At 41.1% G+C, this 12,491-nt stretch overlaps 1 protein-coding gene and 1 pseudogene across 2 annotated transcripts; one reads left to right on the plus strand and one right to left on the minus strand.

Annotated features, from left to right (window-relative positions):
* The first annotated feature begins 569 nt into the window (after positions 1-569).
* Positions 570-3,743, plus strand: LOC139389403 (Rab interacting lysosomal protein-like 2). 2 transcript variants are annotated; one of them, XR_011629404.1, is made up of 5 exons: positions 570-1,051; positions 1,212-1,363; positions 1,465-1,602; positions 2,080-2,900; positions 3,498-3,743. XR_011629404.1 is itself a non-coding variant. In XM_071136134.1 (4 exons), exons 1-4 carry the CDS (start codon positions 626-628, stop codon positions 2,099-2,101), a joined length of 738 nt encoding a protein of 245 aa, XP_070992235.1. In that variant the 5' UTR covers positions 570-625; the 3' UTR covers positions 2,102-3,743. The 2 variants fall into 2 exon arrangements, 1 of the variants encoding a protein (XP_070992235.1); XM_071136134.1 differs by having other exon boundaries at positions 2,080-3,743.
* Positions 3,744-5,200: 1,457 nt separating this feature from the next.
* LOC139389502 (N-lysine methyltransferase KMT5A-A-like) lies at positions 5,201-10,405 on the minus strand (annotated as a pseudogene).
* Positions 10,406-12,491: the final 2,086 nt, after the last annotated feature.

The following is a 12,491-nucleotide window of genomic DNA, read 5'->3' on the forward strand; positions in this document are numbered from 1 at the left end:
CACCCGTTTTCAATGAATGCTCAATATTAATTGTAGACACCTAAAAATATGAAATGGCACAATTTTTTTTAATTAAAAAAATAATAATAATATTTCACCTTTATTTAACCAGGTAGGCTAGTTGAGAACAAGTTCTCATTTACAACTGCGACCTGGCCAAGATCAAGCATAGCAGTGTGAACAGACAACAACACAGAGTTACACATGTTTTAATGCCTGTCAGTTCTTGCATTAAAATGTGAGATATTTTGGCCTTGTTCAATTTGATAGTTTTATCCCTGATTTTTCAGGTGCCTCTGCAAACTTTGAGACCCCCAAAGCCCCCCGGGTTGACGGAATGTCAATCAAACTTCGAAATTCATAGTATAGTGTTGAAAATACCGGGGAAATATCACGTGCTGTTTCACCTGATTAGTGTGTCCCTACTGGATTATGCGCATGGCTTCACCTGTCGCCAGGGAAACTTTCATCTTGTTACAATCGGCGGGGAACAGGCCATTGCTATTGGTTTATATGTATGCCACTTATAGACTGGATACAGCAAGTCAACCATTCAAATTTAGAAAGAGGAGGGTTTATTCAGTTAGCCTACTACCGGTAACTTGAAGTGGCTACTGTAGCATGCATGGAACTAAACTTAAAGTTCACAAGTATTTTGTATGTTAAATGTCACAACGCTCGATTTGAGAAATCGGTCCCACCGTTTGAGAAAGCAAAAACTTTTGTTGAATTCAGTGCGTCTTTGGGAGTACGAGCAATGGAAGAATTGAGCGAGTCTTCACCCGCTTTGGCGTTCGAGAAGGAAGCATTTGAGCTGACGGTGGAAGATGTTTATGACATTTCATACGTGATTGGCAGAGATTTGCTGAAAATAAGTACTACAGGTGAGGAAGTCTCCGATTTGCAATTCAAAATTGTCCGGGTTTTGGAGATGTTTGAAACGTTAGTGAATAAGTATAACCTGTCATTGGAGGAGCTGAAAATGGAACGAGACAACTTGAAGAGTGAACTGGATAGAATCGTGGGAGAAAGTTCTGCCGGGCAGGAAGCGGTGAGTTTGATCTTTTCAAACCGAGAAACTAACTAACGTCTGTCAGGGTATGTTCAAGAATGTTGTAACGTTTCACAGGGTTGCTATACACTACTGTGCAACATACAGTTGTGGACTCCTTTTTGTTCTACGTTTAGCCCTTTAATCAATATGTTCTCAGCAAACACTAGGACCAAACAAACTGGTGGTGGACCTGAAAGATCCCAATAGACCACGCTTCACAATGCAGGAGCTGAAGGAGGTGCTTCAGGAGAGGAACCAGCTCAAGGCCCAGCTACTGGTGGCGCAAGAAGAGTTGCAACTCTACAAGAGGTAGAATACACAACCAGACTTGACCAGTTAATTTCCCATGCAAACTGCACCACCTCACCCCAACCCACACAAAAATGTAATGTAGTGCTTTGTACTTGCAGTGGGATGCTGCCACCGGGTGAGCAAGCCATGGTAGAGGTTGACTTAGTATCTCCATCCCCTTCAAAACCTGTTCCTGACACAACAGATGAGTCTAAAGAAGAGGAACCTAACGAAGGAATGACCACCATTAGAAAGCTGTGAGCAATTAGCTTTTTTTCACCACTCAACTTTGCATAATCATAGTGAATTGCAAGAAGAGCATGCAGTATGACATGGTTTATTTACACCCTGAAAACAAGTATTTCAGAGACAACCATAGTATCACACAGGAGACAACCAGGTGGTTTGTTCTCACGGTCTGTCTCTGCCCTCGTAATGACCTGCTTGTGACCAGCTGGCTGTGTTTGTGCTGATGCTGTGTGATTGGGAGAATCTGACTGAAGAGGGGGAAAGCGAGAGCTGATACCACTTCACCAAGCCAGCTCCGCTGCAGTTGTCAGTATTGTTATTGTCGGACTTGCGTGACTCAGTCAAGCCTCGGCTGACACTGCAAATTCACTCAATCCCCTGTCGCCTCCTCTAAGACTAGTAACGTCCAGGGATGTACATTGTGTTGTCAAACTATTTGCAGAGCAAGTTCTCTAAAATAAACTAATTCTTATTTCTTTTTGTAGGTTTTCATTCAGACGGAAATAAGGACAACCTATGAGAACAAGGACCTAAGACATTACTAATGATAAACCAAACATTTTTATGCACATTTCTATCAATGCTTTGTATTAGATCAGTTGTTTTCAGTAATGAATGGACATGTTTTTAACTGGAATAATTTTGCTTTTGAAACTAACCCAGTTGTCTTTTTATAGATTTAACTGTTGTCATTAATACAGGTATGGGAAAATAACTATGCTCATTAAGGTCAAATAACATGGTACAGACCAATGATTTATCCAGTGCATTCAGAAAGTATTCAGACCCCTTACAGCCTTATTCTAAAATTGATTAAATTGTCTCTCCAATCTACACACAATACCCCATAATGACAAAGTGGATTTTTAGAAACGTTTTCAAATGGAATATAATTTACATAAGTATTTAGAGACTCGTTACTCGGTACTTTGTTGAAGCACCTTTGGCAGGGATTGCAGCCTCGAGTCTCCCTGGGTATGATGCTACAAGCTTGGCACACCTGTATTTGGGGAGTTTCTCCCATTCTTCTCTGCAGATCCTCTCAAGCTGTTAGGTTGGATGGGGAGTGTTGCTGCACAGCTATTTTAAGGTCTCTTCAGAGATGTTCTAGTCTGGGCTCTGGCTGGGCCACTCAAAGATATTCAGAGACATATCCCTAAGCCACTTCTGTGTTGTCTTGGCTGTGTGCTTAGGGTCATTGTCCTGTTGGAAGGTGAACCTTCACCCCAGTCTGAGGCCCTGAGTGTTCTGGAGCAGGGTTTTATCAATGATCTCTGTACTTAGCTCCATTCATCTTTCCGGGGGGGTGTAGAAGCCACCGCGTGCCCATTTTGGCAATCCTACACAATTGTAAAAACAAAAAATTAATTGCCCCACAGTGGTGTCATAATACCCATAAAGTCTAGCGGTCAAACGGGGAAATGGTTCCAATTGTTTTTCCACCATTCATTTTTCTCATAGGGGATTATAGAAACAGTTGAAGGGTGTGTCATGAAGGCTTACCCTGGCGTGACATTTTGTTAACCATCTAAATTGCTTTCAGGCAAGGTGACTGAAATATATTTTGTGCTATTTACTGACTCAAATGCTAATTAGCATCAAAGTAGACATCATGCAAGACTACAAATCCCTGCACGTCAACTCTAGTTAACGCCTTTGCTAACAGGTAGTGTAAATTTAACTCCAGACCATTCACAGAATTACCAATTTGATTTATTATTACATTTAGCTAATGGTTAATCCAGAGATTTTTACTATAATTTGTCAATCTCATGGCATTTGTAGTTCTTACTGATTAGCAACTAATTAGCGTTTCATTTGTTGGGGGTAAATACAGGCAAATATTTTGATAAATCATCTTGTCTAAGGAGAGATTCACATGGTTATCAAAATGTCACGCCAGGGTAAGCCTTCATGACACACAGCTCTTCTAAAATCCCCCATGAGAAAAATGAATGGTGGAAAATCAATTGGAACCATTTCCTGGTTTGACCATTAGGCTTAATGGGTATTATGACTCATACTGTGGTACTCTATAGAAATGCGTTTGTCCAGGTTAGTTTGCCACATTTATTCTATTAAACACCAATGTAAACTTTTAAATTATGAGCAAAACAAAAATAAACTATTGAGATGACTTAAAAACAAATGTTTTTCCTTAACATTTTAATTGAAATGCTGATGTCTTCAAAACCTCTCAATGGTCAAAATATAGCATTAGCAATCCAGGGTTTATATACATCATTGGTACAGACTCACACCTGTGTCATCAAACAAAGGAACTGTAACAGTTCCTTTGGACACGTGGTTGAACATTGTGACGATGGAACCGTTCAAAGACCAACATTCAAGACTGGTTGCAACAGTATCCCTAGTAGAGACAAAGACAGAATCAAGCCCTTGGAGGTCCTATCTACAGTGCTAAAGAGATGCAATCAACATTAAGGCAAACGCTGCATGTCAGTTCAATTTGAAATGGCTTTTTAATTCTGAACTTCAGCGATACTGATGGAATCGAGCCCATGACCACTATACTGCCCCAGATTCACTATACCTAACTCATACACCTGAATCCCATCAGCATAATCTGCCTCTACCTTGGGGTTGAGTAGCACAGATCATGGTAATGAATCCTTCCCAAAATGATTTTGTTGATTAGATAAATATATAAGCTCTTGTAGCAAATATAAAAGTGTTACCAAAATTGTTCCTTGTCCAGAAATTGCATAAAAATGTACATTGTAGGCTCGGAGTGACTGAGCATAACTATTTTACACTAGTTCACACAAGGGCTTTTAAAGTCCATTTTACCTTTCAAATAATAGAGCAGCTGTAAAATAAAGCTGTTTAGAATGATAAAGTTACAAATCACTTCATTTGTTACACATTTTGTAATACACTGACCTACAGGGAGGATGTTGGACTGTTACATGTCTGTGAATATTAAGTGGTACATTGTCAAAAGGCCAAGCTAGCTTTTCTATTCATTCCAAAATGAGCTTCCATGCTAGCCAGATATCTGAACAGATTTGTCTATGTACATTTAATTTACTCTCAAAGAGCAACTTACTTTGTAAATTGTTAATGTATTAGGATTTCACCCATTGAAAAATATCTACATTTGAAATCAAGTATAAGCTGGTGTCCCAGAAGCCTGGAGAGCATTGACGATGATATGAAAATTGTTGCTTCAACTAGAACCATACCTAGCATTATAAATTAGAACAAATATAAAAACGGCATAAAAAAAAATAGCTAATGTTACAAATATTATTCATATCTTCTTGGAAGCACAGGCCTAAATATGTATAAAAACTACCCCCAAATCCAGCAATATAATGATATACAGTTTTAACAAATTGATCCATGTGTCATCTTGAAGGTTGTCTTCAATATTGTTCATACTGCCACAGTTTTGCCCAAATACATTGCTTGAAAGGGCAGATTAAAAATAAACAAAACACCCACTTAATTTGTCTCACCTGGAATGCCAAGTTGGCAGTTTAGTGCCAATGGAATATTCAGGGCCAAGGAGGAGAAAAAAAAGCTTTAATCAAATGCACTTAGTAATTCTCTTGAATACTCTGTTGGTGTAAAAACAGCACATCAGTATTTGAGCAAAGTGTAAGCCGAGATGGATTCCTTGCTGCGGTCACCATAGTCATAAAGCAGCTCTTCCTCTGACTCAATGTCCCTGGAAGCCACCAGTATGATGTGTGGCTTCCAGGGAAGTGTTATTCCATCTATGTCATGGAGTTTGGTCTGGCAGTTGCCAGTTTTACTGTGATTTAGCAGCCTTCCCAGGCGAGTTGATTCTTATGTAGCATCCACACCTTTAAAAATCAAATTAAATGTTTGAAAACATCAATGAGCAAGCTGATAACAACATTGTGGCAATGTATAAGTCAAAGTTAATTAATACACATTTAAAATAAAGTTTGAGTAGATACCTTAACAGTATGTTTTGCTGAAATAGTACATGTAGCAGCCAGTCCCAGGGTCTTGGGCATACAGAGCGCCTCTCTCCTTGGCATCAGCCAGATGCAACAAGTCTCCATGATACTCAATTACAAACTTTCCCTTCTTGAAATATCTGACAGCAAATCCTCCTCTTCCCTTCCCCTCTATATGTTTGGCCTATTGGGGTTCAAGTACAGGTCAAATCAAATTACAGGTTAAATTAGCCATTTCAGTACAATGTTACTTCTAAACTAACCTGTAGTCCTTCTTCAACTCAATTTTTATCATGTAATTAAGGTGTCATTGATTACATTAAATTCTGAGCAAGAACATGTTTTTTTACTTGTTCTTGCATGGCACGGTTGATCTTAAAGCACAACTCACTCTGGTATTATAAACTGACCTTCAATTCAGCTTAGCTTTTTCTGGAACTCTTGTCTAATAGGATAATAATCTGTGACCTTCCTGTTTTGGGCAGCATTGCTTTCTGCTCTGGATGAAAAGAGAACACAGTATTCCATGGCCAGATGATCTGGTGATGCAGTGCTGGCTTGATCAAATACTGTGCTTAATTTGAACAAATATTTTACTGACATGTTTGTCAACATGACTTACTTTTTTTACTTTGACTAGCCCCCTTCTCAGTTTTGGGCTTGGTGATATTGCCATCTAGTGCAGTTGGGTTGGGGTGTGATTTTAGATCCTCCTCCTGGACATGCAGGGTAGTTGTCTCTCTGGGTACCAGTCTCCCTGAATAGAATAGTGGGGAGAGAAGCAGTGTACATCAGACTTTGTTGTATAAGCAAAACATATGGCTTCAGGAGAGGAATGCTATGGATGCCTAAATAAACAAACAATTAGCGGTGTCATAAGACATTGGTCAGTGGACATTACTGCCACTCACAGGAAATTCTGGGGGGGCCACTTAACTCCGATCTGACTCAAAGGAATTAGAGGTTCAAAATATATACACTGCTCAAAAAAAAAGGGAACACTTAAACAACACAATGTAACTCCAAGTCAATCACACTTCTGTGAAATCAAACTGTCCACTTAGGAAGCAACACTGATTGACAAATTTCACATGCTGTTGTGCAAATGGAATAGACAACAGGTGGAAATTATAGGCAATTAGCAAGACACCCCCAATAAAGGAGTGGTTCTGCAGGTGGTGACCACAGACCACTTCTCAGTTCCTATGCTTCCTGGCTGATGTTTTGGTCACTTTTGAATGCTGGCGGTGCTTTCACTCTAGTGATAGTATTATACACTAGTGATAAGCACAACCCCCACCTGTGGACGTCGGGCCGTCATACCACCCTCATGGAGTCTGTTTCTGACCGTTTGAGCAGACACATGCACATTTGTGGCCTGCTGGAGGTCATTTTGCAGGGCTCTGGCAGTGCTCCTCCTTGCACAAAGGCGGAGGTAGCGGTCCTGCTGCTGGGTTGTTGCCCTCCTACGGCCTCTTCCACGTCTCCTGATGTACTGGCCTGTCTCCTGGTAGCGCCTCCATGCTCTGGACACTACCTGACAGACACAGCAAACCTTGTAGCCACAGCTCGCATTGATGTGCCATCCTGGATGAGCTGCACTACCTGAGCCACTTGTGTGGGTTGTAGACTCCGTCTCATGCTACCACTAGAGTGAAAGCACCGCCAGCATTCAAAAGTGACCAAAACATCAGCCAGGAAGCATAGGAACTGAGAAGTGGTCTGTGGTCACCACCTGCAGAACCACACCTTTATTGGGGGTGTCTTGCTAATTGCCTATAATTTCCACCTGTTGTCTATTCCATTTGCACAACAGCATGTGAAATTTGTCAGTGTTGCTTCCTAAGTGGACAGTTTGATTTCACAGAAGTGTGATCGACTTGGAATTACATTGTGTTGTTTAAGTGTTCCCTTTATTTTTTTGACACTTTTATTAAAACTGCATTGTTGGTTATGGGTGTGTAAGTAAGCATTTCACTGCAATACCTGTTGTATTCGGCGCATGTGAATTAACATTTGATTTGAAATGTTTAAATAATTGACGTAAGAGTAGGCATAGGCTATATATTAAACATACGGTGTTATGTGTTAATAACATTTAGACTACGTTACCCAGCAGGCTATGTGGGCTAGGCAGATTGTTAAGGAATGCCTTGCATGGCTAAACACGGAGTGTTCTAAAGTATATGTTCATTCATTTAAAAGTAGTTAAACCTACGCCCCAGTTTGTCATTATATAAGGAACAAACATAACATGGTGTCAGATTGGTAGTCGCTATGAAGAGACAGAGATAAGAAAGGAGTAACTCTGCAAATTTCCGCGACGAAAATGGAACATTCTACCACAAGTCAAGTGACGTGAGTAGTCGAAGATGCTAGCTTGCAAGAGCGAGGACAACGAGCCGCAGCAGCGAGAGCGAGGCTGCATTGGAATCTGTTGACGAGCAAGTTGATGAGCAACATGCTGAAGTAAGAGAAATTGACTGTTCCTGTTCCCCGTCATGGAAAGGCTTAGTCCTCCTACTCCTATGCAGTCAACAGGCAATTTTGCTGACAATTGGAAACGTTTCAAGCAGAGATTCAATATCTACCTAGCAGCCAGTGCTGCAGGGGGAGATGATAAATTGAAAGCTTCCGTTTTTCTGCATGTTATTGGAGAGGATGCATTGGACATTTACAATAGCTTTCAGCCATACGAGGCAAACTTGACATTTGACTGTGCTAATGGCTAAATTTGAGGAGTACTTTGTAACAAGCCAGAACGTCACGTTTGAGAGATACAAGTTTTTCTCAGGGAGTCAGTTTTGACCAATATTTGGCTGAGCTGAACACATACTGAGCAAAACGTGTGAATTTGAAAATCTGAAAGACTCACTAGTGAAAGACCGAATAGTCTGTGGCATACTTGATAATGGACTCAAGGGGAGATTGCTGCGTGAGCAAGATTTAACTTTGGATAAAGCAGTGAATGTGTCGAGCAGCTGAAACCACCAGAGCACAAGCTAAAGAGCTGTGCAGGGATGAGACGTCAGTCCATGCAATAAAAAGAGAGGAGCAATATACACCGCCTTAAACAAAAACAAGAAAAAGAGAGAAATCAAAACACTACATGTGTTAAATGTGGATGTATCCACAAGCCAAAAAAATGCCCTGCAAATGGCAAATCATGCAACAACTGTGGGGAAAAATAATAATTTCTCAAAATGCTGCAAAGCTGAGGCTACAAAGAAAAAGGTTCACACAGTCAAGGAGGAGATTGAAGAATTCTTTGTTGATTATGTGGAAATATGCAATGCAGTAAATGCTGAATGTATTGTGCCATTGACTGTGAATGAAACTATAATACCATTCAAACTTAATCCTGGAGCACAGGTAAACCTGTTGTCGCTGGATGACTACAAAATGCTGAAGGTGAAGAGCAAAATACACCCGGTGAAAATTAAGGTTACTGGTTTTACTGGGGAGAACGTACCAGTCAAAGGTAGCTGCATAGTAACTTTACAGCATAAAGGAAAACAGTTCAGAGCACAGCTGCTGATTGTAGAAAAGAGTGTACAGCCTATTCTAGGAATCAATGCATGTGAAAAGCTCAATTTGTTAAAAAGAGTGTATGTAGTGACATCACAGACTGAAAATGACCAATAATCAAAACTGGCTGAGTATGAGGGTCTTGGATGTTTACCAGGAGAACACAAAATGTACTGTTGACAAAATTACTCCAGTTGTGCATGCATGCAGAAAAGTTCCATTTGCACTGAGGAAAAAGCTCAAAGATGAACTCGGACGCATGGAAAAGATGGACGTCATCACAAAAATGGATGAACCTACAGACTGGGTAAGCTCACTGGTTATTGTGGAGAAAAAGAACGGCGATGTCAGGATATGTCTAGACCCGAGAGATCTCAACAAAGCAATCAAGAGAGAGCATTTCAAGTTGCCAACCAGAGAAGAGATCATGTCGCAGTTTGCTGGAGCAAAGTGGTTCAGTAAGCTTGATGCCTCATCAGGATTCTGGCAAATGAAGCTAGATGATGCAAGCTCAAGGCTATGCACAGTCAACACACCTGAGGGCAGGTACAGATTTCTTCGTCTACCATATGGGATTCTCTCAGCGCCAGAGGTCTACCACAAGACAATCCACATGATCTTCGAGCACATTCCTGGAGTGGAGACTATGATGGATGACATCATCGTTTGGGGATCCAGAAAAGAAGAACACGATGCGAGAGTGAGACAAGTGCTGGACCGGACACGGAAAGTTAACCTAAAACTAAACAAGGACAAATGCGAGTTTGGTGTGAAAACACTTACCTTTGTGGGAGACATACTTTCAGAGGACGGAGTCAAACCAGACCCGAGGACAACATCAGCTATCAACAACATGAGCCATCAACAACATGGAGCGCCCGAAAAACAAGGACGATGTGAAACGCTTCATGGGCATGATCACCTACCTTGCAAAGTTCATACATCAACTGTCAGCACAGTTCGCTCCACTCCGATGTCTTCTGGAACAGAAAAATGAATGGGAATGGTCCCATGAAAAGGAAAACTGCTTCAAAAACCTGAAGAAGTCAATCACAGAAGAGCCAGTGCTCAGGTTCTATGATCCAGAGAAAAGCACAAGGATTTCTGCAGACGCTTCACAGTTTGGCCTGGGAGCAGTTCTTCTGCAACAGCATGACACATGGCAACCCGTCGCTTATGCGTCCAGAGCCTTGACAGGCACAGAGACAAGGTATGCACAAATAGAGAAAAAACTACTGGCAAGCACATATGCTTGCGAAAGGTTTCACCAATACGTCTACGGGCGAGACTTCGAAGTAGAAACCGACCACAAACCATTGGTGTCAATCATGTCTAAGCCACTGAATGATTGTCCAATGAGAATCCAGAGAATGTTGATCAGACTGCAAAAGTATGATGTGAAGATGATCTATACCCCAGGAAAGTTCATATTCGCCACCGACACTCTCTCGAGCAGTCGACACACAGAAAAACACAGATTTAGGCCTACGTCGACACGATCGTAGCATTACTTCCTGTGTCTTCTGAGAGAATGGACAGATCAAAAGAGAGACCGCAGCTGACCAAACAATGACAGAGTTGAAAGAAACAACACTGATAGGATGGCCTGCACAGAAAAACAACTGTCCAAGGGGAATACAGGATTACTGGATGTGCAGAGCAGAGCTCACCGTTGTGGATGACATAGTGTTCAAGGGCATCAAGATTGTCATTCCCATGACACTACGCAAAGAAATGCTACAGAAAATACACGAGGGCCACTTGGGTGAGGAAAAATGCAAACGATGAGCACGAAAAGTAATGTACTGGCCAAGAATGAACCAGGAAATCAGCCAGACCACTGCTTCATGTGAATTGTGTTTGACCTACAGGCCAAAGCAGCAAGCAGAGCCGCTAATGCCTCATCCAGTACCCAACAGACCCTACTAGAAAGTTGGAGTTGACCTTTTTGACTGCAATGGCAAAAGTCACATTGTTGTTACCGACTACTACTCAAATTACCCTGAAGTAGCAACACTGCCAACTACTTCCAGCAAAGCTGTAATCACCTACCTGAAATCAGTCTTTGCAAGACATGGGGTTGCGTCTGAACTGTACTCGGACAATGGCCCGCAGTTTTTAAGTTCCGAATTCCGATCGTTCGCTGACTACTGGGGATTTCGACACAACACCTCCAGCCCCAACTACCCAGGGTCCAACGGCTTAGCAGAGTTCAGTCAAAATTGTCAAAGGTCTGATGAAAAAGGCACACGATGGAAAGGAGGATTTCCTAAAAAATCTGATGATCTACCGCAGCGCACCGCTGCAGAACGGACTTTCACCTGCACAAATGTTGATGGGACGTCACATCAGAACCAACCCACCCATCCATGAGGACTTGCTAACACCCAGAGGTGCTCAGAAAGTCAAACTCGCAAAGGAAAAACAGAAAGACAAACAAAAACAGTGACACGACAAAAGTGCAAGACACTTACCTGAACTGAAACCTGGAGATCATGTACGACTCCGAGACATCACTACAGGAACCTGGATGCAGCAAGGGTGTGTGCAGAGAGAAGTTGCACCATGATCCTTTGAGATCCAAACAGAGCATGGATCACAACTGAGATGAAACAGAGTGGATCTAAGGCTGCAGCCATTCACTGAAGGGACTGAGGATCATCAGGAGGATACTGCTGAAGCGTCAAATGCTTTTAGAAATGGACAATTCAGTCAGAACACCCTGACAATGAACTCTGTCCAACTGTTTCAGGAAGCACTTCAGCAGAACGACCAAAAAGGACTGTCAGAGCTTATTGAGAATTGCTAAAAATTCAAAAAAGGGGCACCGGGACTGAATGTTTGGTTTATGTGAAAAGAAATAGGGCCACAATAGAGTATTGTTGGAGACTATATTTAGTTGAAAAAATATATAATTTATTTTAAGGAAAAACATTTGGGGAAAGAAATGTGTGTTATTGAAAATTGCATGTTATGAAGGTTGAGTAAACAAATGTGATGTGACGTGTAGTTACATAGAAAAGTAGTTTTCTTTTAAAGGAAAGAAGATGTGTTGTTATGCGTTAATAACATTTAGACTACGTTACCCAGCAGGCTATGTGGGAGGTGGATGGTAAAGGAATGCCTTGCATGGCTAAACATGGAGTTTTCTAGATGAAGTATATGTTCATTAGTAGTAGTTAAACCTACGCCCCAGTTTGTCATTATATAAGGAACAAACATAATACATACAATAACAATGTGTATGATTATTTAATTGTAATAATGTCCTTTATCCTTATTAGGCTATTAGCACAGGCTGAAGTAGATGTGTACATCATCAGCAGCATTCTTTTTCATTCAATAAGTCATCTGAGTTTGACATTTAGGCTTTAGAAATATTGTGTTAACTATAACCTAATACAGTATAACAAAAG

The sequence above is a fragment of the Oncorhynchus clarkii genome, chromosome 30 (genome assembly GCF_045791955.1).
Source record: "Oncorhynchus clarkii lewisi isolate Uvic-CL-2024 chromosome 30, UVic_Ocla_1.0, whole genome shotgun sequence".
NCBI classification, from domain to species: Eukaryota; Metazoa; Chordata; class Actinopteri; order Salmoniformes; family Salmonidae; genus Oncorhynchus; species Oncorhynchus clarkii.

What these genes read in the sequence shown, in the direction of transcription:
- LOC139389403 (XM_071136134.1), top strand. Translation starts at nt 626, where the DNA reads ATGGAACTAAACTTAAAGTTCACAAGTATTTTGTATGTTAAATGTCAC. An exon ending in GTTCTGCCGGGCAGGAAGCG is followed by an intron (nt 1,052 to 1,211) that starts GTGAGTTTGATC and finishes ATATGTTCTCAG; the next exon opens with CAAACACTAGGACCAAACAA. An exon ending in GAGTTGCAACTCTACAAGAG is followed by an intron (nt 1,364 to 1,464) that starts GTAGAATACACA and finishes TTGTACTTGCAG; the next exon opens with TGGGATGCTGCCACCGGGTG.